The sequence below is a fragment of the Gymnoscopelus braueri genome (genome assembly GCF_963280865.1).
Source record: "Gymnoscopelus braueri genome assembly, chromosome: 10".
Lineage (NCBI taxonomy): Eukaryota > Metazoa > Chordata > Actinopteri > Myctophiformes > Myctophidae > Gymnoscopelus > Gymnoscopelus braueri.
The window spans coordinates 45,269,790-45,295,036 of record NC_137611.1 but is presented as its reverse complement, the minus strand read 5'-3'; the positions used below and the strand labels follow the sequence as shown (position 1 = coordinate 45,295,036).

The 25,247-nt window shown below is 41.3% G+C and overlaps 2 protein-coding genes across 3 annotated transcripts in view; both read left to right on the top strand.

Moving 5' to 3' along the window:
• LOC308093091 (nuclear receptor coactivator 2-like) overlaps nt 1-25,247 on the top strand; it is a 208,974-nt gene that overhangs the window by 84,302 nt on the left and 99,425 nt on the right. The gene's annotated exons all lie outside the window — the stretch shown is intronic.
• Nucleotides 1-25,247, top strand: part of LOC308093092 (solute carrier organic anion transporter family member 5A1-like) — a 43,363-nt gene that overhangs the window by 8,680 nt on the left and 9,436 nt on the right. For both annotated transcript variants that reach the window (XM_080439303.1, XM_080439304.1), the window contains exon 5: nt 24,810-24,942. In XM_080439303.1, the coding sequence (XP_080295429.1) occupies nt 24,810-24,942 (133 nt within the window). The remainder of the gene's footprint in view (nt 1-24,809; nt 24,943-25,247) is intronic.

The window sequence follows — 25,247 nt, the reverse complement described above, 5'->3', positions numbered from 1 at the left end:
GAAGTGACCTTGGGATGACATTGAAGCGGTTTGCATGCGTCTCATGGAGTGTGTGTGTGTGTGTGATATTGAACGCTCCTAAAGAAGATGTTAAGATGCTCTTTGGAACGTCACCTTAACCGCATAACAACATAAGCCCTAATGCACTGGTTTTCAATGTCTGGTCCGGGGACCAACCAGGGTCCAAATGGACCCTTGACGGGTCTGTAACTCTGACAGTGTGCAAATGGAACCAAATGGACCCATGAGGGTCCATTTGGTTCCATTTGTACACTGACAGAGTTATATTAAAACTTGTCAGTTCAGTCTGCTATTTTTTTGGGGTCATCACTTCCAATTTCACTCCTGTGTGACTGTGACTTCTCTCTTGATTGGATAAAATTGGTATCCTGGCCTGAAAATGCATTTTCTGTTTATGAGCTGGAGAGACATAGAGACTCCCGTTACTTACTGAACAAATACTCTATAGCAATGAATTACCATCCGAATATAGAGCTATTTAACACTTATTTTAACAACAAATATCACTTACCCTACACTTTTAAGGGGGTCCTTGACATATAAAAGGTTGAGAATCACTGTTATAATGAACACCTATCTGTTCTTTTGTAACCTCGCGTCACCAGACTTTCCACCTCGGAGTAAAGCCTGGTATTCGTTCTAAAACTAGCTGGTTTTGGTGGTTGGTTCCGGTTGGCGTCGCATTGTTTTTGTTCCCCACACATAACAAAACAAAACTAGTGGAATCATTTTGGAGATGCACGGTGCCGGTGGTTCCGGCCACCTGATGACGTAACGTTCCGACCCGATCAGACCCGATCAGTTCATGTCGCATTCCTGAGACAATAATTTGATTACCGGCAGAAAGATAATGTATCCGGTAGGAGACTCAAAGTCTTTGAGTCTCCTACCGGAGAGACCGCCGGTCATCAAATTATTGTCTCAGGAATGCGACAAAAACTAAAAAATCTCCATGAATTCAATGCTTCATGGGCTGTGTAATTGATAGAAAGTAAGTAATTTTTTGGGTGAACTACTCCTTTACCTGTCCAACTGCTGTCTGGAGTCCCCTGATTCTCACATGTCACAGCTGACCAACAAGCAGCTCGTTATGAAATGCCTCGTTATTATGAAACGCTCGACCCAGAAAGCTCCAAATCGACTGCTTAACCTTTGACCCCCCCGCTCCAGCATTCCCTGCATTTGTTCACATGGTGCTCTATAACATTGGTTCTCAAAGTGGGGTCCGGGGACCCCCAGGGGACCTTGGGGCGATATCAGGGGGTCCCCAGCAAAATTGTTTAATAAAGCGTCACAATTTAACTCCTTTATCCATATTTTATTCTTTGGCTATTCAAAAATAGCAGATATACAAGCTCATAGCGCGGCACAGAGTGCCGCGCTATGAGATTGTAGATCTGCTATTTTTGAAAAACCTTGAAAATGTTTGCAAATCTTTATATCTTCTTTTTTTTTTTAAGGCGAACATTCTTACCACAAATCTTTGCTTTTGGGGGTCCCTGGCACAACATATTTTCAGGTGGGGGTCCGCGGCCACATGCATATCAATTTGGGGGTCCCTGGCACGAAAAAAGTTTGAGAACCACCGGCCTAGAAGCTGTCGCCCCAGCAGCCTCCCAACAACCAGCCAACCACAATCCACGTATGAAACACACAGAGCTTTGAAGCCACCACTTGATGCATTGAGCCCATTAAGACCAGAGGCCGATTCTACAAATGTCTTCTAAATCCTAACAGTTTTCTGAAAAACGTATGTTGCTGTAGGGGTTCTCAAACGTTTTCATGTCAAGGACCCCAAAATTATGTGTGTTTGGCCGCCGACCCCCATCTCAAAATATGTTGTTCTAGGAACCCCAACAAGCAAAGATTTGAGTAAAAACTGTATATACATATTCAAAGATTTGCACATTATTTTCACGATTTCTCTAAAATAGCAGATCTACAAGCTCATGAGCTTGTGTATCTGCTATTTTTGAATAGCCAAAGTGTAAAATATGGCTAAAGTGGTTCAAATCTAAAATGACACGGATGCTTTCCCGGTTTCAATGGGTTAACAAACTGTATCTACATTTTCTAGCTTTTTATTCGTAGCATCCCTTATTCTTATACACTCTCTCTCTCTCTCTCTGTATCGCTCTCTCTCAGAGCAATAGTCACAGAGTTATGACCATTTGAAATGTTAGACACTGCTGTTATAGGGTTGGGTACCGAAATTCGGTTCCAAGTAGGAACCGAATAAGAAATGGCGGGTGCCGGCTACCCATAAAAATAACAGAATTTCGGTTCTGCATATCGGTTCCAAGACACGCTAAAAGCCGCTCAAACAAAGGCTTCATGATGACAAGTTGACTATCTGTCAGGACCTGTCTAATTTACGTGACTACACATTCACGCTGCACTGCACACACACACACACACACACACACACACACACACACAACGTGTTTAGATGCGAGCAACTTGGAGCATGCTGTGAAATATGGACCGTGGCAAACGCTCTAAAGGGTGGTTTCACTATAAAAGAGACCCTGATTAAATGGGAAAGTGCAATACATGTGGAAAGTGAATTAGTGCTAAGACAGGTTGCACGTCTAATATGACTAAACATTTAAGACAGCATGGCATTCATCTGAAAGAGTGTACAGTATTTGATATCTTCGACCGGTAACCGGAAGGCTCACCCTAAAACACGCTCAACCCCATTTTTTCTTCCCGCCTACCGCACGCTGGGGCGGTTCTTGTATTCTTGTATTTGTTTTACTGAGGATAGGATTAGGCATAGTTTTACTGAGGTTAAGTTTAGGAATAAGGTTAGGTTTAGGCATAGTTTACTGAGGTTACGTAACTTACTTTTAGGAATACCAGGTAGAGACCGTTCCGAGGTCGCCGGATTTGCGCCCGGGGCGAGCGTATGGGAATTCCTCCGGCCATGTCTCAGACACACACAGTGCAGTGGAGCTCAGTGACAAAACGGTGTAGTATCACCGAGTGGCCACGATGTTTGTTGTCAAAGGACTATGTTTATTTCGATTTATGTACTGAATGCACTTTGTTTTATTCCTTCAATTACTCCGACTATTTTGCAGTGAATTCAGTTTACAGTAGATATGTGGAACCAATGCTGCTCATACAGGCTTTTATATTTGTTATTGTCATTGTCAGTAGTAAGAAGTACAACATTACTACCCTGGGATGTTACTCTCTGTCTTACATTGACTAAGGCTTAAAAGAATAAAGTTCCTTTTGTTTAGTCTCGTGTGGCCAGACTGTTGCCTCCCACAATTTTCAGATGTGTCCGGTCATACAGTCTGGGACTCGGAAGCTCTGATCATGATTGAAATATAAAGCGGATGTGAAGCCTCCTCCCCACTTCCGTTTCGTCTTTACAGTCGCTTAAATTCATCCTAATATAAATCAAAATCATCTAAGTATATTTAGCTTGCTGCTTGGCAGAAATGGAAATTAAAAATTAAAATGTAAAGATGTTTTAAAATATATTTTCGTGAACGGAAGTGCCAGTTTCCTCTCACGGATTTCGGGAATAGTTGTCTGGCTACGCGAGACTACTTTTGTTAAATAAACATTTGACCTATTTTTTTACCTATTTTTTGTTTGTTTTAAATAGCAGATCTACAAGCTCATGAGTGCCGCGCTATGAGCTTGTATACCTGCTATTTTTGAATAGCCAAAGAAATCTAAAATGATTGTTGCACCCCTAAGGCCTAACCGTGGTATATGAGAACAGAAAAGAACAGAACAGGACGGAACATAGTGGTGTGCAGGAGTAGACACTACTTGCAGAGAGGAAGACTTTTACTGAGCATCGTTCATCAGCTGAAAAGGTTTCTCTCAGGGCGATACGTCTGCAGGGTGCGTTGGCAGCAGCCCAGCGGCTATATGGAGGCCGTCCGCTTTTATTATCAAAGAAAATGGCACTGTTATCAAAGCTAAAGTGGCCGTAGACGTTTACAGTCCACGGTGTTTAAGTGCTGTCCTGTTCCCGGATGATGTGTAGGGCACTTGGTTGGTGGCTGCGAGTGGTAGATTATATAGCAAGTGGTGGAAAGTATATTCTACTCAAGTGCTCTACTTAAGTAAGTGCAATTGTTGTGGTGCTTTGACTGTAATTGAGTATTTCATGTTTTTGGGAGAATTTATACTTCAGCTCCACTACATATCCGAGGCAAATATTGTACCTTTTACTCCACTACAATTATTTGAAAACTACTAGCTTGCAGATTTTTATTATAATTATATAATGGGGTCATTATTGTCATTCAATTATTCATATTATTATTAATCGTTACTTATTGTCTACATTTTTACAATATCTTTCAAAACGTTTGAAGAGAAAACATGTCCAAAGTCAGTGTGTCACAATGCGTTGTGATCTTGTAGATCAGTTGTTTTTGCTGTTTGACGTAACAGAAGTATATACTGTAGGGCTTCAGTATAGTAGTAGAAAAACAAGAATGTGTGTGCGTGCGTGCACGTGTGGGGGGGTCTCAGCTTGTGTCAGGTGTAAGGTTGGAAACCAGCGTTCTACATTGTGCTATTGCAACTTTTACTCAAGTAAAATATCCTGAGTACTTTTTTTGCGCCACCGATAGCACTCAACCAGTGGTGGGAAAAGTACTCACATTTCTTACTTAGGTAAAAGTATCAATACTGCAATGTAGAGATCGGAAGTCCGGAGTTCAAAATGTACTTGAGTAAAAGTACAAAAGTATTTGTATCAAAATGTAAAAGTAAAAGATGTGATAGCCTATATATAAAATAGTGCTGAAGTGGTTAAAATATGTTTTATAAGATAATAATGTATATCTGCAAAGTAACTAGGAACTAGTTTTCAAATAATTGTAGTGGAGTAAAAGTAAAATATTTGCCTCTGAGATGTAGTGGAGTAGAAGTAAAGGTACCGGAAAAAAAATAAAAAATGTAAAAAGTTAAAAATACCTTCACATTTGACTTAAGTACAGTACTTGAGTAAATGTACTTACACTAGTTACTTTACACTCCACTCCACTACTTCTCCCCCCTCCATTGCGGTGTTCTCTGTGCCAGAGTAATGCATCTTCACCAGCCAACATCCATTTGTTGGAATATGTTCTGTCGGAGGCTGATAACTTTGTGTACTGGCCCAGCTGTTTTGGGCAGATAGCCAAGCCATTGTTAGGATGCCCTGTTTCTATTCTATAAAACTGCCTTGCTGTCAAAACTTTAGTGGCTGGCAGCATTTGTTATCCACTGAAGCAGCCGTGATGGTGTCTGGCTGATAAGTAATGCAAATACCCCGGGCTTTGAATGGGTCTATTGATCAATGGTAAGTGATACAATGCTTTAGAATAGAAACTAGAGCTTTGATACAATGCTTTAGAATAGAAACTACAGCCGTGATACAATGCATTAGAATAGAAACTAGAGCTGTGATACAATGCATTATTATAGAAACTAGAGCTGTGATACAATGCATTAGAATAGAAACTAGAGCTGTGATACAATGCAGTATTATAGAAACTAGAGCTGTGATACAATGCATTATTATAGAAACTAGAGCTGTGATACAATGCATTAGAATAGAAACTAGAGCTGTGATACAATGCATTATTATAGAAACTAGAGCTGTGATACAATGCATTAGAATAGAAACTAGAGCTGTGATACAATGCTTTAGAATAGAAACTAGAGCCGTGATACAATGCATTATTATAGAAACTAGAGCTGTGATACAATGCATTAGAATAGAAACTAGAGCTGTGATACAATGCTTTAGAATAGAAACTACAGCCGTGATACAATGCATTAGAATAGAAACTAGAGCTGTGAATCAATGCTTTAGAATAGAAACTAGAGCTGTGATACAATGCATTAGAATAGAAACTAGAGCCGCTATACAATGCATTAGAATAGAAACAAGAGCCGTGATACAATGCATTAGAATAGAAACTAGAGCCGTTATACAATGCATTAGGATAGAACCTAGAGCTGTGATACAATCCATTAGAATAGAACCTAGAGCTGTGATACAATGCATTAGAATAAAAACTAGAGCTGTGATACAATGCATTAGAATAGAAACTAGAGCCGTTATACAATGCATTAGAATAGAAACTAGAGCCGTGATACAATGCTTTAGAATAGAAACTAGAGCCGTTATACAATGCATTAGAATAGAAACTAGAGCTGTGATACAATGCATTAGAATAGAAACTAGAGCTGTGATACAATGCTTTAGAATAGAAACCCATTTCAGCGTGGACCTTTGGCTTCATGCTAATTGGACTTAGATAACCTCCTCCCCATGGCTGGACTGTCCCTTGGCTACAGATGGCTCACTCTTTCGGTGGGCCGGTGTGTTAAGTCACTTGTCCTATTTGTACAGTTTGTACTGTTTATCATCCTCTGCTCTGTGCGTGTGGTGTGCGTGTGGTGTGCCCAAAATCTCTTTTAATAATTAATGTAATTGACCATTACCATGTGCACGGAACACGGAACACCGAAGCCCGTTTTTCGCTTTCCCCAATTGTCAGCTGTTTATTAACGTTTTTGTGTTCGCTGGCTCCCGGGTTGCCAAATCATGTGCGTGAAACAAGCGCCAGTGTTGCCACATCCGTGAAACAAGCGGACCATGGCGCATATCCCCCGACGGATATGGTCTAGTATGAGTAATTATTATGGTGTTTTTGTACAGTTGTCGGTAGTCACGCTGTTGGGCGTTGTTTGTTTAAATATGTATCACAAGGCAGTGATGTTGCTAGGTTTTCAATGTAATGGGTCCTGGGACCCAAGGGTGGTCTTTTAGATGAGTGCCAGGGACATTTTAATATTCTTTTTACCGCAAATTCTTTTTAACATAGAATCTGTTGTTGGTAACAACTGTAGACGCCGCAACGGTGACATGAAAGCGTCCTTACTCCTTTCTCAATAATTGGCGTCAGAGACGCAGGATGCAGGCCTACGAGCATCTCTGAAGCATCTTTTTTATGATTAATCAATTCTGGTGCTTTTAATTGGTGATATTGTGCTTTTAATTGTTGTCCAAAATTATTCTATTCTATTCTATTCTATGTGACCAGACAGTGACGTTAGTCATCTATGACATCAGTCATCCATAATACATATCTATGAAACATGGCTACTTTTGAGTCTTGTACGACGAAGTAGGACATACAAAAATCAAATAAAACATAAAAAGTTGATATGTGGAGATACATATATGTGTTTGTGCAGCATTCAGACACATTGACCCAAATGTATTGACCTGCACATTCCTTTAAATAGAACTCAAGCCTTTTGCACTCTCTGCACCTAATCAGGCTCTTATGTGAAAAGCCTGATTAAGTTCACTGAGTGCATATACCGTACGTAAATACATAGAAGAACAATAGAAGTTGAATTGTAGCATTGCTGCAATTCCATCTCTTATTGAGAATTGTGCCTTGTGTTGAGTTCCTGTGTACAGCCCCACTCGAACACATCCGGATACAATTACATGAAACACAATTCATATAATGACAAAAACAAAGATTGTATGTCATTAGAGGTTCGGGTCGCTAAAAGCGGTACAATTACTGCTAGTAATGCTAAAAGGACAACACAAATTGCCCTGAGGGCTTGTTTCCGTTGTGGTCCTACAAAAATGTTTGAAAATAGCCGATCAACAAGCTCACGGCGCGTTGTGAGCTTGTAGATCTGCTATTTTCAAACATTTTTGTACTTTTACTTTTGGTACTTTAAGTACATTTTGATACCAATAATTTTGTACTTTTAAAACTTTAAAAATTTTGAATTCCGGACTTTTACTTGTAACAGAGTACTTCTACATTGCAGTATTGATACTTTTACTTAAGTTAAACATTTGAGTACTTTTTCCACCACTGGCGACAAAGAAAGAAATCCTTGCAAAAGAGGTGATTACATTTACAATTACCACTGATATGTGGACTGATGATTACAACAAACTTCATCAATGAAGATTGGAAATTGAAAAAGTTGCGTCATAACAATGGCTGAATTTAACTCAACCTTCAGAAAGACGGCCTTCAACCTTAAAGAGCAAATAATCAAAATATTAAAGGAGTAGTTCACAAAAAAATGTCTTATTTTCTATCAATTACACCCCCCATGAAGCCTTGAATTCATGGATAAAAAAAAAAAGGCGCATTCCTAAGCCAATAATTGGATGACTGGGTGGCTGGTCAGTAGAAGACTCAATTGAGTCTCCGCCGGTATGCAAAACAATTGTCAAATTGTTATGCGGCAGATAAAAGCAATTTGGTGTGTGTGTGCATCATAAAGCACATTTGAATGACAAGAAAGACAAAAAAACACTTTAAATGCAGTCCATTTACCATACAAGTGCTATTTAGCACCATTTATTTAGTGTGAGATATGATCTACTGGTCCACAAATTTCAACATAAAGTTGATGATAAAATTTACCACTTCTGTAACTTGGTCACTGCTCTCTTATCTTATCTTTTTGTAATCGGTTTCCTCCCATAACGTGAGAAAAAGGAAGTAGTGTTAAAATATGAGAATAGTTTCATAAGCCATGTGCAGTACAATACTGGTTTGTGAAACAGAGCGTAGGGTCTTGCCCTATAGATTATCATGCTGGGGCCCTTTAATTTGTATTTATTGTACTGTATTTATTTGATTAACAGATGAGCTTTCACGACAAATATATGAGTGCTGCTGTAAGTAATTGATATTCCCAGGCTGACTTTTGTTTCCAGTCCACCCATGAAGTTGGTGATGAAATATACCACTTTTGCAACTTAGTCATACTTCTCTTTTGTCTTCAGTTTTCTCCCATAAAGTGAAAAAAGCAGTTTCATAAGCCTGTGCAGTACCATACTGTATGGTTTGCAAAACAGACCTACAATTTACAATTCAGGCATTTAGCAGACGCTCTTAATCCAGAGTGATTTACAATAAGCAAGGTAAACACATACAGTACATCAAATGTATAGAGACAGTGTTGTAGTGCCTCCGTGAGAAGAGTCTGGGACGTGTAGAGCGTTGTCCCGGATGTTTTAGGGAAGGTTCTGACAGCTTCCCTGTGTCCCCTACACAGTACACACAGACATGGAAACACATTTACACCAAATGAATTTGAGTTGCGATAACCTTTACAGTTTATAGATTAGATGCCTGTAGTTGCTGGAAGTATAACGCATTGTCCTTTGGGGCGGCCGTAGCTTAGTGGTTAGAGAGGCGGTCTAGTAAGAAGGTCACTGATACCAAATGACACACATGAGTCAATACTGAACAGTAATGATCAAGAAGATGCAGAGAGTAAAATAAATACGAATATGCAAAGATTTAGATAGAATAGAAGATGCAGAGAATCAAATAAATAAGATGTAGAGTGCCGATGTAAACAATATGCAGAGTGTAAATAAGTAAGGATATGCAGACTGCAAATTTCAACTGTTTAAACAGCCATTTGGAACTTCAACAGGTCCCTTCCTTACTTACTGTTCATAGTTTTTTGAGGCACCCCTTCATATAATGTGGACCACTCAATGTATGTACCAAATTGTACGTTTTTATGATGTCCTTTTTGTGCTTTATGTTAATGGCTAAAGTGGCCATTTTGAATTTATTCTACAGTACATCTCACTACCTGATTTTTGTGAACCCCTATTTGGATGGGACATTTGTGCCAAATTATCGAGCTGGGCAAGACCTAGTCTGTTGAGTGTCTAAATGAAAGTACTGGAATTTGGTGGAAGTACTGCCAAGGACATTATATTGAGGCTTTACAGCTTTACATTCCTGTGCATGAAACTGGTGTTGTGATTGGTTGAAAAAGACAACTTCTGTCCGGGGTGTCTTCCTAATAAAAATAGCATTTTTAGCATTTTTATTTAAAAAACAAACCGTACTGGGTTTGGTGATATTCTATATTCTCTGAATCTCTGAAGTCTGAATCAGCTTTATTTGTGTTTGTTTACGGGCTAAAATAGTGACTTTGAGAGCTGTTTAACCGTGTATGTAATGTAAGTCGATGAGGAGCATATTTTAAGTGATCAATTTCTAATCAATGCAGCAATTTTTTGGCATTTCTTGCTCACCTTTGGAGTCACACCATGGCAAGGTAACTACACAACCCAAACCTCTACCAAAGTGGTCTTGCCCTTTAAGTAACAAATCCAAGTACTTTGTCTTCCACCGCTGGAGGTGAGAGGAGAGGGCATGCATGTTGTCTGCTGCTACATCAGAGATCAAACTGTCCAGTCAGCAGGAACAGCATCCAGATAGCGAAGCGCCGTATTCATGTCCCTCTCCTGAGTGATCTCCTCAGTCACTTACGTATGATATGAGTGCAGATTGATGAAGGTCGGAAGCATCTTTCCTGGCATGCTCCCACGTGACGGCCAATGCACCTTTTACCCTATATATATCCTTGTAAAGGCAGCCGTCACGCTACAGTGTCGCAGTATGCGTGATTCACTACAGTGTTGCCAGATTTTGGAAGAGAAACGAGCGGCCAGGTCTACGAAAACGAGCCCAAAAGAAGCGACTGTGTGACTGTGCGTGATCATCTCACACACACACACACACACACACACACACACACACACACACACACACACACAGGGTCCCCCAGCAAACCACTTTAACCCAGTATACATGCATCACATATACGTATATATATATATATATATATGTATCACGTTGTGAGCTTGTAGATCTACTATTTTCAAAAAATCTTGGAGAAAAAAAGAGAAACATTTGGAACCAAAAGTTTGAAACATTTTAACAACACAAGTCTTTTATGGCTTGACCCTGGCACAAAATATTTTCAGTTAGGGGTCCGCAGACAAATACATTTTGGAGGCCTTGGCAACAATAAAAGATATGCCATATTCGGTCGTGTAAGACCTTCCTCAGGCGGGTATACCTTTTAATTGTTGATTTTTTACAAGCGTCTTTACAGAAAAACAAGCCCACAGTCGCTTATAATAAGCGGACATGGCAATGGCAACACTGAATCACTATTTTTGAAACAGGGCTGAAGGGGCTATTGTGCCTTAAAACACTTCAGGGGTCATTTTAATGTCTACTCTGCCCTTTGTGTGCTCCCCAGACAGTCTTTTATGTTGCTTGGTTCAATATTTCGATATTTCATATATTCATTGTGATGAGAAACGTCCGCCTCCCATACTGTATCTGTAAACCCATTATAACTTCCATCTCCATTTTAACTATTCAACTACTCATTGAAAACACACGTCCTTGGTTCTAGTGATTGATCTTGATCTTGGCTTCTAATGCGTGAGGGGCTGTGTTTTTTTCAATTACTTTAATTTAGTTTTATTAACTTTTCTTAACGTATTTTTGTAAGTTTTTGTCCTTGAATTGTAGTGTTAAAAGTATAATATTTGTCTTTCAAATGTAGTGGAGTGAAAGTCATAAGCTTCCAAAAAAAAAAGTACTGTACAGATACTAAAAAGATGATTGGTGATTATCAGCGTGGTCTGTCCTTATGGGTATTTAATTTCAAGTTTGATATCGCTGTTGTCGGGCAGAAACCTCCTATCTCCATATTATAACTTTTTGTGAGTTTTTTTGTAAATGAATGCCCTACTTGTTCATACTACAGCGTCATTCAAAAGTAGCAGATCTACCAGCTTGTAGAGAATCCTGAAACAGACCCGTAAGGGTCCATTTGGTGGTTGGTCCCTGGACCCCTATACCCACGTTGAGAAACCGTGAGGTTTGAGCCGACGCTGACTGAGCAGTGTGTTGAGATTTAGGTTCGTTAGTTGTGTTACAGCAGCTCTCACACACACACACACACACACACACACACACACACACACACACACACACACACACACACACACACACACACACACACACACACACACACACACACACACACACACACACACACGAGCTTTGACAAGCTGGCTTGTGACCAGAAGGCTGCCTGGTCTGAACCCAATGACCCGCTCGGAAAAAAAGGAGAAAAAAAGACAAATCTGTGCAAGGAACAAGACCCACCTTCATGTAAATTGAAATACAGAGGGTTCCCAAAGGAACCCTCTGTAGATCAGTGGTTCTCAAAGTGGGGTCCTCAAAGGGGTTCCAGGGGGTCCCCAGCAAAAGTAGTTCTTACAGCGTCAGTCATTTTATTCCATTTATACGTTGGCTATTCAAAAATAGCAGATGTACAAGCTCACAGCGTGTCACTTTGTAACCATCTGCTATTTTTCTATTTAAAAAAAAAGAATCTTGAAAGTATTGTAAAATGTCGAATACTTTAGACTTCTCTCCTGGGGGTCCCTGGAACGAAACATTTTGAGATGGGGGGGGGGGGGTCCGCAGCCAAATGCATATAATTTTTTTTGGGGGGGGGGGGTCCTTGACAAGAAAAAGTTTTGAGAACCTCTGCTGTAGGTCCAGCGTACACGTGAAAATCGTGCTCATCGTGAAAAATGCCGACCTGTAGAAGTGAGTGAGGAACCGTTGACCTGATAGGCACCGAGGTTCAGCTGGAGCTGTGCACTGGTCAACAGCAGGAGACCCATTAAGACCGGGAACGCATCTGTCATTTTCAGATTTCTTTGGCTATTCAAAAAATAGCAGATCTACAAGTTCATGGCGCGGCACCGAGCGCCACGCTACGAGCTTGTAGTTCTGCTATTTTTGAAAAATAGTGAACATTTGTGGAAATCTTTGAGTGTGTATGTATGTGTGTGTGTGTATATATATATATGTATATATATATATATATATATATATATATATATATTTAAGCTACATTTTTTAACTCAAATCTTTGCTTCTTGGGGGTCCCTGGAACAACATATTTTGAGATGCGGTCCGTGGCCAAATACGTATCATTTTGGGAGTCCTTGACATGAAAAAGTTTGAGAAAAAGTTTGAGAACAACGTAAAAAAGTTTTTCGTTGCACACTGCAGTGCAACGTATAACATATGTTTTTTCAAAAAACTGTTAGGATTTAGAAGACAGTTGTAGAAGATTTGAGTTACAAATGTTCGCTTTAAAAAACTCGCTTTAATAAACCTGTATAAAATGGGGGTCCGTGGCCCTAGTGCATATCAAACTGGGGCTCCTTGAAATTAAAAGGGTTGAGATGCACTGAGCCAACGCAGCCAAGTCTACTTTAAAAGCTTTAAATTCCAGTGATTCTTAAGAGTCAGATTGCCATGCCTTGGCCTGGGTTGGAGCTGACCAGCAAGAACACAATGAGGCTATATTCTGTGTGGGCTCTGCCCTCCTCGCCGCGGATAATAAGAACAAGGGATTGACATCACGCTGGGACAAAGCAGAGCTTTATTTGCACTAGACTAGAGGCAGGCCGATGCCCGGCTTTTGGGAGCCGATTTCAGGAGAGTCCTAGACCACCGGATTACTGACGTTTTTTTTCCGTCGCACCGCATTGTGAGCTTGTAGATGGCTGTTTTTGATCAGTTTCAGAAAATATCCATTTTCTCCTGCATGTAACAACATGCCCAAACGCAAAGGTTAAAAGTGGTTCTAAAGCGTGGCACATCGGCTGCATAATTGTCAATAACAATGTAAAAATCACACCCAGTGTGAAGTGGGCGGTGTCTTGCTAGCTAATCACAATACTGAATGGAGTCAACCAATCATTTACAAAAAATAAATACATTTATTGGAAGCTCACTTAAAAGAATAATGTGTTTTTTCTTAATACCCTTTCCACCCACAATGTGTGATTCACTTTAAAAAAACCATAAATGTGTTTTTTTTATGGCCGTATTAAAAAAAAAACATAAATGTGTTTTTTTTAAGTGCATAGTCCTATTTATAGGGCTATGCACATATCATGTTTCACTAGCCAATCACAGTCCTGAATAGACTGTGATTGGCCAATCACGGTGCAGGGTTAGGGGGGTACACTGGTGGCCAATCACAGCGCAGGATTGGGGGGTGCAAATATCCAAACCTCACATATAGGGGCGGTTTCACCGCCCAAAAATCACACCCAGTGTGAAGTGGGCGGTGTGGTCACAGTGGTCATCACAGTGATGGAAGTTCACTTAAAGAAAAGTAATATTGTGGACCAACCATTGTACACCCCTAACTTAAAAAGGGTTGGGGTGTGCAAATTGTCCAAACCTCACATATAGGGGCGGTTTCACCGCCCCAAAAAAAAAGTGATATATTGGTCTGTAGTCTAGTCTTGTAATTTGGGGATTTGGGGATCCACCAGCATCATTAACAACAGTACATAAAAACAACATTCATACAGAATCATCTTTGTTGTCACATCCCAGGTTTAAGCCCAGTCCACACGAATGCAATGGTGATATGCAACCAGACCGTTGCAGAACATTGCAGAGACAATTTGCAGTGGTCTGCTAAAGCAGTGGTTCTCAACCTTTTCAGGTCGCGAACCCCCCAAAATAATTTAACTGGGGGCTCCCCAAAATAATTACATTTGAACTGGAGACCCCCCACCCTGACAAGCACTTGGACTTGTTGTAGTTGAGTTCATTATATTTAGTTTGACTCGGTTCCACAGATAAATATTGTGAACATAGCTGATCTACAACGCGAGGCATTGAGTGAGCGTGCGTCAGCTATTTTTGCCTCTGTCTTAATTTTTTTGGCAATTTGGCCAATGTTTGACCAGTTTTTATTGTATAGTCTGTTGATTACTTTTGATGCAGTAATGGTCTTTTTTCTTTATTTTTTTTTATTTTTGAGGTATTAAAAAGGTATTTTTCGCTTTTTGTAAACATGATTAAAGTACCTTGATTTTAAGCCCTCTCCTCCGTTATATTCTGTGAGTGCTTGGATCTCTCCTGTTTTTCAAGTTTTGGTTCCTGTTGATCCTAGAAGCACCTCTACGTTTTTGCCGGACCCAGGGGGTCTGGCTTACATGAGGCTTTGTACCTGTTTTCTCCATACATGGGCATGGTCACTTTGTCCTTAGGCCCCAGCCATAAAAGTCTGTCCCCCTTTCGTCCATACATGGGCATGTTTTGTACCTGTTTTCTCCATACATGGGCAAAAAACAGGTTTTGGTCACTTTGTCCTTAGGCCCCAGCCATAAAAGTCTGTCCCCCTTTCATCCATACATGGGCATGTTTTGTACCTGTTTTCTCCATACATGGGCAAAAAAATGGTTTTGGTCACTTTGTCCTTAGGCCCCAGCCATAAAAGTCTGTCCCCCTTTCGTCCATACATGGGCATAGACACAGGCTGACACGTCATGTGAAGTCTGGGTCTGGCAGAACCAGGTCTCCTGGTCTTGTTTAACTCTATCTCCATTGAGCACCTGGTTGGTCTCTCTCACTTTGTGAATTCATTTTCTTCTCACTGTTTTCTTTGTTTGTTTCTGTTGCTGTTGTTTAACGCCTGCCAGTTCCAACTGCTCCAGACCATACTGAATAACCACTAGCTTGCATATCGTCTTCAGACTAGGACTTAAGTCTAAGATCTCTAAGACTGGCTGTGTATCGGTTGTGTATCCTCCAAACACGATGACACGATCTCCCACCAGGCAACACCACGTATGAGAAAACGTCCAATCCGGGCCGTTCCCCTTGGGCTCGACCTTCTTCCAGGAGAAAGTCTTGGAATTTAATTTGTAAAACTCCAGATTAAAGTTGTAACCACCAAATGTCCTGGTAATGTACAGCTCTCCATTGTAGGCAAAGGCTGAATGACACTGGTGTACTGCTGGAAGAAGCTGTGCAGAAGGCGTGTTCAGCCAACAGTCGGTCTCTGTGTCAAACACTCTGATGTTGTAGTTTTTGTTGTTGTTGTAGTTGTACCTCATCGACCAGTACCCTTCACCCCCAAATACAAACATCTTTGTCCCGATGATGGTGGCAGAGTGAAATTGTGAGGGAGGTGGTGAAATGCCTCTGGTGTTAATCTCAGACCAGACCATTGTGGTGGTGTCCAACTTGTACATGTCATTAATGGATCCAGTCTGGCCTCCATAGATATACATGATCTTACCCAAGACACAGGCGGAGTGGCCAGACCTGCCCTTTAGAACGGTCCCAGAAATAATTATGGCACTTAACCATCTGTGGGTGTTGACATCAAATGCATAAATAACATTGTTGTCCCTGTATAACGATTTGACTCTCTTACCCTTTTTTATCTTAGAATTCACTGTGCCCCCCCATATGTAGATGATATCTTGTATCAGCACAGCTGTGTGGTTGTAGCACATGGGTGGAACCTCAACGGGACGTTCTCTTCTTCCATGTGTCACTGGGGGCAACTTCCTCCAGCACAACGCCACTGTGTTGAAGAGGTGCACATCAATCTGATCCATGTCGTAGGTTTTCCCCTCATAGAACCCTCCGAAGTAATACACCTTGTCCCCTGATGGCACAGCAGCATAATCAAGATAGTGTGAACTAATCTGAAATGGACCTCTTGTAAGGGGCACTGTCCAGTACATCTCCCCCCTCTCTCTCTCCCCCTCACTCTCTGTCTGTCTGTCTGTCTGTCTGTCTGTCTGTCTGTCTGTCTGTTCGTCTGTCTGTCTGTCTGTCTGTCTGTCTGTCTGTCTGTCTGTCTGTCTGTCTGTTCGTCTGTCTTTCAACCACCCTTCTAAAACTCTCAATATCTCTATAGATCTCTCTCGGTGTCTGCAGCAGCTTATAGAGGCAGACCAGAGCTCTGCTCTGATGTCACACACAAACACAAACCGTTGCCATTGTACGCGTATTTCAGCCTCTGCCAGCAGGGGGGGGACCCTGATTAGTTATGGGTCTGTAACTCCGAGAGATACGGCCCCCATCCCCCATAAACATGCCACTGGTCGCCATGTATGTGTAACAATGCTGATTTAAGCATCTATTTGAATAGATCCGACGTGCACAGACGCTCAAGATTGTACTTAATGTACACGCACGCATTCCATTTGCGTCTCCACATGTTCATAAATCAATCCAAACGAACAAAAGTAATCCAATAACTCCTTAGGGTAGATCAATAAAGAATCCGTAGTCCAGGAAATAATCTGACTAATGACTGACTAGCTAATCCACAACTCGGCAGCGAAAATAAAAATCTCACTGGTAAAATGACTCATTGATGGTTATTCCTGTGCGTATTCTCCAGTGATTGTGGCATGCAGTTATATAGACCAATTATTTGTTTACCAACATAGAGGCTGGACGCACAGGTGACTGTTTCATGTAATCAATTCCCAACAGATCCCAAAACTGTTGTTTTGGGATGCACTGGTTTCAGTTCATTCAACCTCCTCTTGTGTGTTGGATAGTGGGGTGCGCCTAGCGAGACATATATACTTCATCGCGCAACGGTATTGCACGGTTAGAATAGCTGACATACAAGCTCTCAACCGCGTCGCGGATGCGACCGCTGTGAGCTTGGAGGTCTGCTGTTCTCAGTGCGCGGGACGGAGCATGAATTAGGCTTGATGGGCTGCAGCTGCGTGAGCCAAGCAGGTTCTGGTGCCATGATCATAGAGCGCTCCCTCCGTTCTTATGACAGCCACTGGAGGTGGGGTTTGGAGGATAACTGCTTTGAATTGTTATTATTGTTTACACACAACAGAAACCAAGGATTATATATTTCAAGAGCAAGAGATCACAGTAAAAATCCTAAGCATTCTTCTTCCACACTGTAAGAAAAACAGCATCTGAAAGTTTGATGGGATGCATTTTACATTACACGTGAGACTGTGACCACTTTAACATTGCATCTTATGAGCGGTGGAGTTCATTTGGTGCCGGCCTGCGCGCGCATGCTGGTTCTTATCAATGTGACGTTGTCTGTTAAGGGGTCTATATTCCACAAATAGGCCTAGGCCTAGCAAAATAGATCACCTATAAGTGGTACGCTATGGTCTATCATAGTCCGACTTCACAAATAATTTGTATAACAAATTATATTGGTCACGATGTTTAATAGCATTTTTTTTTATTCTTCAAACTGTATAGTGAAAATAGCCGATCTACAAGCTCACAAGCTGTCATGATGAGGTTGTGCAGCCTATATATTTTTTATGTATAATGAAGTATAATATAGGGCTTAAGTAGTCATTTAATGGCAATGTGTACCTATATGATGTTTTATTGCAGACTAATAAAAATAAGGCAACATAAACAGTAAACACATAAGATTTGAATATGTGTGGAAAAACTCATTGGTTTGTGATCAGATTGATTCTTAATGAACAATAAAGGCAATAGGATTAGTTAAACCTGGCTGTTAGCCTGGTCTGGACCAGGCTAACTTCACAGCTACATTTCAATGGTAACTAATGTGGCATTGCTTTCATGAAACCGAGTCATGGATAAACATATCCTGGTTAACTGGCTAAATTAATCTGGCAAGATAACTCAGCTTTCATGAAACCGATTCATGGCTAATCCAAGATAAATTCATCCAGGATAGTTGATAAATCCAGGGTTAATCTGTTATCTAGGTTTCGGGAAACAGGTCCCAGGACCTCTAGTACTGCTGGTTTTCTATCCTACCAGGACCTCTAGTATACTGCTGGTTTTCTATCCTACCAGGACCTCTAGTATACTGCTGGTTTTCTATCCTACCAGGACCTCTAGTATACTGCTGGTTTTCTATCCTACCAGGACCTCTAGTATACTGCTGGTTTTCTATCCTACCGGGACCTCTAGTACTGCTGGTTTTCTATCCTACCAGGACCTCTAGTACTGCTGGCTATTTTCCAATAGTCTTATGTACTGTATATAGGGTTCAAGTGATACAGCAGATCCTTAATCCTTGATTTTAATGCTATATTACCTAATTCTGTGTGTGTGTGTGATCATGCAGCCTTATATTAGTCGCTTCTTTTGGGCTTGTTTCCGTGGACCTGGCCGCTTGTTCCTCTCGCAATATCTGGCAACACCAAATGAAGTGTGTGTGTGTGTGTGTGTGTGTGTGTGTGTGTGTGTGTGTGTGTGTGTGTGTGTGTGTGTGTGTGTGTGTGTGTGTGTGTGTGTGTGTGTGTGTGTGTGTGTGTGTGTGTGTGTGTGTGTGTGTGTGTGTGTGTGTGTGTGTGTGTGTGTGTGTGTGTGGGGCAGCGGGGGGGCCGCAGCGGCGCGGCACACTTAACGCAGTGGGAAGGGAACGTATTGGTCTATTTAAGCAGCGCGTTCTGTTGCCCTGAATTCACGATCATGCCCAAAGGCCTAACATAAACCCATTAGAATAATTCAGCACAATATTCCTTTGTAACCCCTATAAGAGCGACTCTGTTCCAAGGCTGACGATGCCAGGCGGAAAGTAGGCTACCCTGAGAGCACTTGAAATTTTAATGTGACAACACACATACTGTAGTAAGTAAGTGGGTAGTCTGTCACGGTAAATTTTTAGACGATTAATTGTTGTACAAATAATTGCAATTCATGATTTGATTGTGCTTTTTGGCTATGGCAAAAAATAAATAAAAATGCATTTCTGTAAAGGCTTTTAGGCGTTGTGAACAAACATGCACTAGAAATATAACAAATAACTTACCGGTATGTTAAACCCTATCACTGAAATATACAAAGACATGACTGACGATGACCAGTACCAATAATGGCCATTAATGGCTTAATACTTCTACACCTGTTCATTGTTGTTGTTCTAATGGGACATTACAGTCTGTGGACTCGATTTATTTTGACCTGCCTTGTTCAGTTTGTCCTGCACCAGTTTTTAGTGGATGTACAAGCTCATGTATTTTCTTGTAACAGATGTGTAACCCTTTGGCAGTGAGGGCACTCTGTCAAGAGAATTTTCCTCCAATCGCTTTTTTTGTTGTTGTCTTGTTTAAGTGTGTTCGTTATGTAGCCTTCATTAGTCGTTATTCCCCCTTTCACTTCTGACCCCTACTGGTTGGTCTGGGGAAGATATAGACACCAGTGGTTCTCAAAGTGGGGTCTGGGACCACCAAGGGGTCCTTGAGGCAGGGTTTCAGGGTGTCCCCCGACCCCCCAGCTTAGTACTGGTAGTTAGGGACCAAATGGACCCTTATAGGTCTGTAACTCAGAGAGTGTACAAATGGAAGCAAATGGACCCTTTGCTTCCATTTGTACACTCTCTGAGTTATGGCGGTCCGTGGCCAAACACGTTATCCTTCTGAGCTATTCTTATCGATCCCTGCTGAACACACACACACACACACACACACACACACACACACACACACACACACACACACACACACACACACACACACACACACACACACACACACACAGTCCCTATCATTTAAATGACCGGCTGGCAACTCACCAGGGGATGTTCTAAGGAGGCAGTGCTGTGTCAGCAGGTTGCCATGACGATGCAGGAATCCTATAATATTTCATTTTGCGGGAGGATGGGGGGGTCTGTCTGTCTGTCTGCCTTGTCTCCCTCCATCGTGTTTTGTCACAAACCGAAACACATTGCTTCTGTTGTCAGACAGATTGTCTGTCTGTGCACGTGCTCATAGCCAAAAATGGCCGATTTACAAGCGCGTTCTGAGCTTGGCTAATGTCCCCCCCCATAATATGGATGCTGGGGTTCAAGTGGTTAAATCAACAGCACAGTAAAAAAAAATAGGTCTCTGGGACAGTTGTCCTTGATAGAAACAAATATAATAGTTAAGAGCATGACTAAAGAAATGATTGTGTATTCATGAAAGACGGACACAGAGACTGACCTACTTGATGTCTCAGCAGCTGCACATCGTGTACAGTCATGGTGTCAGTGACACTGTAGATCAGTGGTTCTCAAACCTTTTCATGTCAAGGACCCCCAAAATTATTTGTATTTGGATCTTAAAATATGTTGTTCCAGGGCCCCCCAGAAGCAAAGATTTGAGTTACAAATGTTCGCTTTAAAAATCTATATATATTCAAAGATTTGCACAAGTTTTCACGATTTTTCAAAAATAGCAGATCTACAAGCTCATAGCGCGGCACCGAGTGCCGCGCTATGAGCTTGTAGATCTGCTATTTTTGAATAGCCAAAGTATAAAACATGGATAAAGTGGTTAAAATGATTGCGACACTATATTAACTCATTTTGCCGGGGACCCCCTGGTACCCCCCCAAGGACCCCTGGTGGTCCCCGGACCCCACTTTGAGAACCAACGCTGTAGAACAATGACTCCCAAACGTTTAAGCTTGAGTCCTTTTTATGCCCATGCATGGAGATGTCTGTATCTGCCCATACAGTATTATAGAGTTCTGTGTGAGGCATGCCCAAATATGGAGTTCAGGCTAGTTCTATGACGTCAGTACTGTGACGTCATAACGATCACATCAGGGTACTCCATGTACCGGTATGGGGATTTCACTCACTCACTCACCCCTCACTCAATATTATAATACATTGAACAATTTGCTCTCTCTCTCTCTCTCTCTCTCTCTCTCTCTCTCTCTCTCTCTCTCTCTCTCTCTCTCTCTCTCTCTCTCTCTCTCTCTCTCTCTCTCTCTCTCTCTCTCTCTCTCTCTCTCTCTCTCTCTCTCTGCGCCATCCTGCCAGCTCAGGGCGTTCCTCTCCTTCTTCTGCTAGATAAGCGATTGCACAGGGGCACTCTAAAAACCCAGTGTTTTGTCTATCCAGCCATCCTTCCCTCCTCTGTGTGTTTGTGTGTGTCTCTCTCAGCTTTCCTGCTCTCTGCCTCCCCTACACCGTCTCCCTCTCAGCTTAAAAAGTTAAAGCTCTATGATAGTAATCATTGCTATAGAGTGTTTGCTCAGTAACAGGGGTCTCCCTGTCTCTACTGCTCTTTAATAAACAGAAAATACATTTTTCTGTACCCATGGGTACCCATTTATCAGCTTTTTTTTGTCTGCTCATTTATGTGTCATCACTTCCAATGTCACTTGTTTAATCTGTATCCTGACTTGAGTTCTCAATCCTGGTAGGATAAAATTGGTATCCCGACCTGAAAATGTTTTTTCTGTTTAATAAAGAGCTGGAGAGATTCCTGTTACTGAACAAACACTCTGTAGCAATTGGTACAATCAGAATGTAGAGCTAGTTTAACCAAAGAAAATCCATTACCCTACCAATAGAATATGAAGATAACAACACAAGAAGTTAAAATAGGGAGATAAGAGATTTCCGCCCGACAGCAACGATATTCGAAATATACGCTAGTGGGTCCAGATCTAAAAAAAAAAAGGTTGAGAACGTCAGCGTTAGATATAACATGGACTGTGGTCTGGTGCTTGGCAGTGCCTTGTACTCAAAGTCACGCAACCAGATTTCTGTTGCTTTTTTTTTTGCTTTTAACTTTTAAACGCCCGGAGGAATTCAACCACGTTAAGTCTTTCTAATTGGGACAGATCTGGTTCCCCGGTCTTCGTATCGCTCCCGTAATGGTTGCTGCGATCAGTGTTGCCATATCCGCTTATTATAACGCCGCTGTCGGGCAGAAACCTCTTATCTCCATATTTGAACCGGTTCTTTTTGTAAATTAACGCCCTACTTGATCATACTACAGCGTCACACAAAAGTAGCAGATCCACAAGCTCGAAATGCGGCACGAAGCGACGCATTTTGAGCTTGTAGATCTGCTACTTTTGATGCTTTTGAATTTTAATCCTGAAAAATAACTGAAAAGGACATTTGAGGTTTCCACCCGACAGAGACGCTTGTAAAATATTGGTAGTTGTGTTTTTTTTGTGCTTGTTGATGCTTGTAGATGCTTATATTGGCTTCCTTCCTAATTAATGTTGGTTAAACCAGTGGCTCTCAAATATTTTCATCTCAAGGACCCCCAAATGTACATTTATATATATTCCGCCACAGATCCCAATATTTGTTTTGCCAGTGATCCCATACAAGAGTTTTGTGTAGTTAAAATATTTCAAATGTTTTAAAAATGGCAGATCTACAAGCTCACAACGTGTCGCATTGTGACGTGTTGTGAGCTTGTAGATCTGCTATTCAAATAGCTGATGTATATAGGTTCAGATTTATATCAAGTCATTGACCCCCCCCTGTGTGTGTGTGTGTGTGTGTGTGTGTGTGTGTGTGTGTGTGTGTGTGTGTGTGTGTGTGTGTGTGTGTGTGTGTGTGTGTGTGTGTGTGTGTGTGTGTGTGTGTGTGTGTGTGTGTGTGTGTGTGTGTGTGTGTGTGTGTGTGTGTGTGTGTGTGTGTGTGTGTGCGATCATACAGCCCTAGTCGCTTCTTTTGGGCTTATTTTTTCGTAGACCTGGCTGCTTGTTTCTCTCACACAATCTGGCAACACTGGCTGCCGATCATTAGATCAGAACTCATGATCCAAGCCAGCGTTAACCCATTATACCCTGCTTCTGTTTGAATGGTGGATTAGTTTCACTTTAAACATTATGTAAGTGTTACAGAGTTACTGTGTTTCAGTGTTATGTTATTACGGTGGTGATGGTGTTAACATAACACTAGTGGTGGACTAAAGTACTCAAATCGGTCAAATATTACTCAATTACAAGTCAAATTTGTCACAGCGCGTCACACTGTGACGCTTGTAGATCTGTTATTGCCATTATATAAGCTTGTAGATCTGATATTTTTGGGCGGTGAAACCGCCCCTATAAGTGAGATTTGGAAAAATGTACAAATATCTTGGGCAGTGAAACCGGCCCTAAAAGTTGGTACAATTATCCTGCGCTGTGATTGGCCAATCACAATCTATTCAGGACTGTGATTGGCCAGTGTCACATGACACATGTGCATAGCCCTATGTGATTGGCCAGTGTCACATGACACATGTGCATAGCCCTATATAAGCAACCATAACTTGAAAAAAAACCAAATTATTGTTTTTTTCAAGTTATGGTTTTGTCCATCATAAAGTGTGTTTTACAAAAGATAAATGTATTTATCTTTTGTACATGATTGATCGACTCCATTCAGTATTGTGATTAGCTAGCAAGACACATGCTGACACTAAGTGGCTCTTTCAGATCAAAGCATATATATTGGTTGACTCCATTCAGTATTGTGGTTAGCTAGGAAGACACCGCCCACTTCACACAGGGTGTGATTTTTTAACTATATTTGAAATGGGGCGTAAGTGTCTATGTGTACTTTTTCCCTTTCCAGAAATGTAGTGGAGTCAAAAGTTCAATATTTGTCTTTGAAATGTAGAGGAGTGAAGTATAACTACTCATTTAAAGTGCAGATACAAAACAGAAAAAAAGGACATGACAACACTGCTACTTTATTACTGTCCACCACTGTACTGGACAGAGGGTTATGTTTGGATCGGTGTTCTTTGGTGTAATGTTCCTTTTATAGAGCCTAAGGGAAGATGCCTTTTCACTCCATGATGTGAATTTCGGGTCAGTTTATTCATAGAGCACACAAAAATAATAACCAAGCTGAATGCACCAGCCATAACCATAATAAGGAGTTCCCAATGCAGCTACGCCCAAATATGGAGTGTGTCGTCTAACCTCAATGCGTCGTCATGGCATCAGGCACAAACAAATCGGTCAGCTCCATGTATGGAGCTCAAGAACAATCACTATATATACCATATATGGAGTTTGGGTTGATATTCGTGACCAAATATGGCACCGGCTGGCATTTAGTTATACTTATGTTAACTTAAATACAAATACATTGGACATAATTTTGTTTTAATACTAGTCATTAAGCTACTAATATAGACTGAAGTAATTACAGCGGGTCATGTTTGCATGTTCAGCTGAAATAATATATCAGTATTCTGATATTAACCTGTGGGCCACACTAAGTGAAGGTGGGGGCCGCCAGTTGCCCATGTATGCTCTAGTGTATTTACAATTAATTGTGCACAAGTTTTCAAATATGTCTCCCTGTCTCTGTCTCTCTCTCAGCTATAATGTATGTGATGGGAGCTCTGGGGCCGGCAGCAGGCTACCTGTTGGGTGGTGTTCTCATCGGCTTCTACGTCGACCCCGAAACCGAGGTCAACATCGACCAGAGCGACCCTCGCTTCATAGGCAACTGGTGAGTAACGGCTGTCGCCGTCATGACATTGTAGTTGACGATTCATTGTCATACAAATCATTGAGATTAACAATTTAATTGTGTCTTTTGCGCTGAGCATCGGAACATATAAATACAAAAATATATTTTCCTTTTTAGGCTTTGTAAACAGAAAAAAGGCCAGATCTGACAATTAACTCAAATTAGACCTGCTCGGAAACTATGCAGGTTTTGCAAACCCGTTGTCAGTGTACCCGTTGTACCCGTCTTGTCTGTCTGTGTCCCTTTTAATCTCTCTCTCTCTCTCTATCTCTATCTCTGCCCCC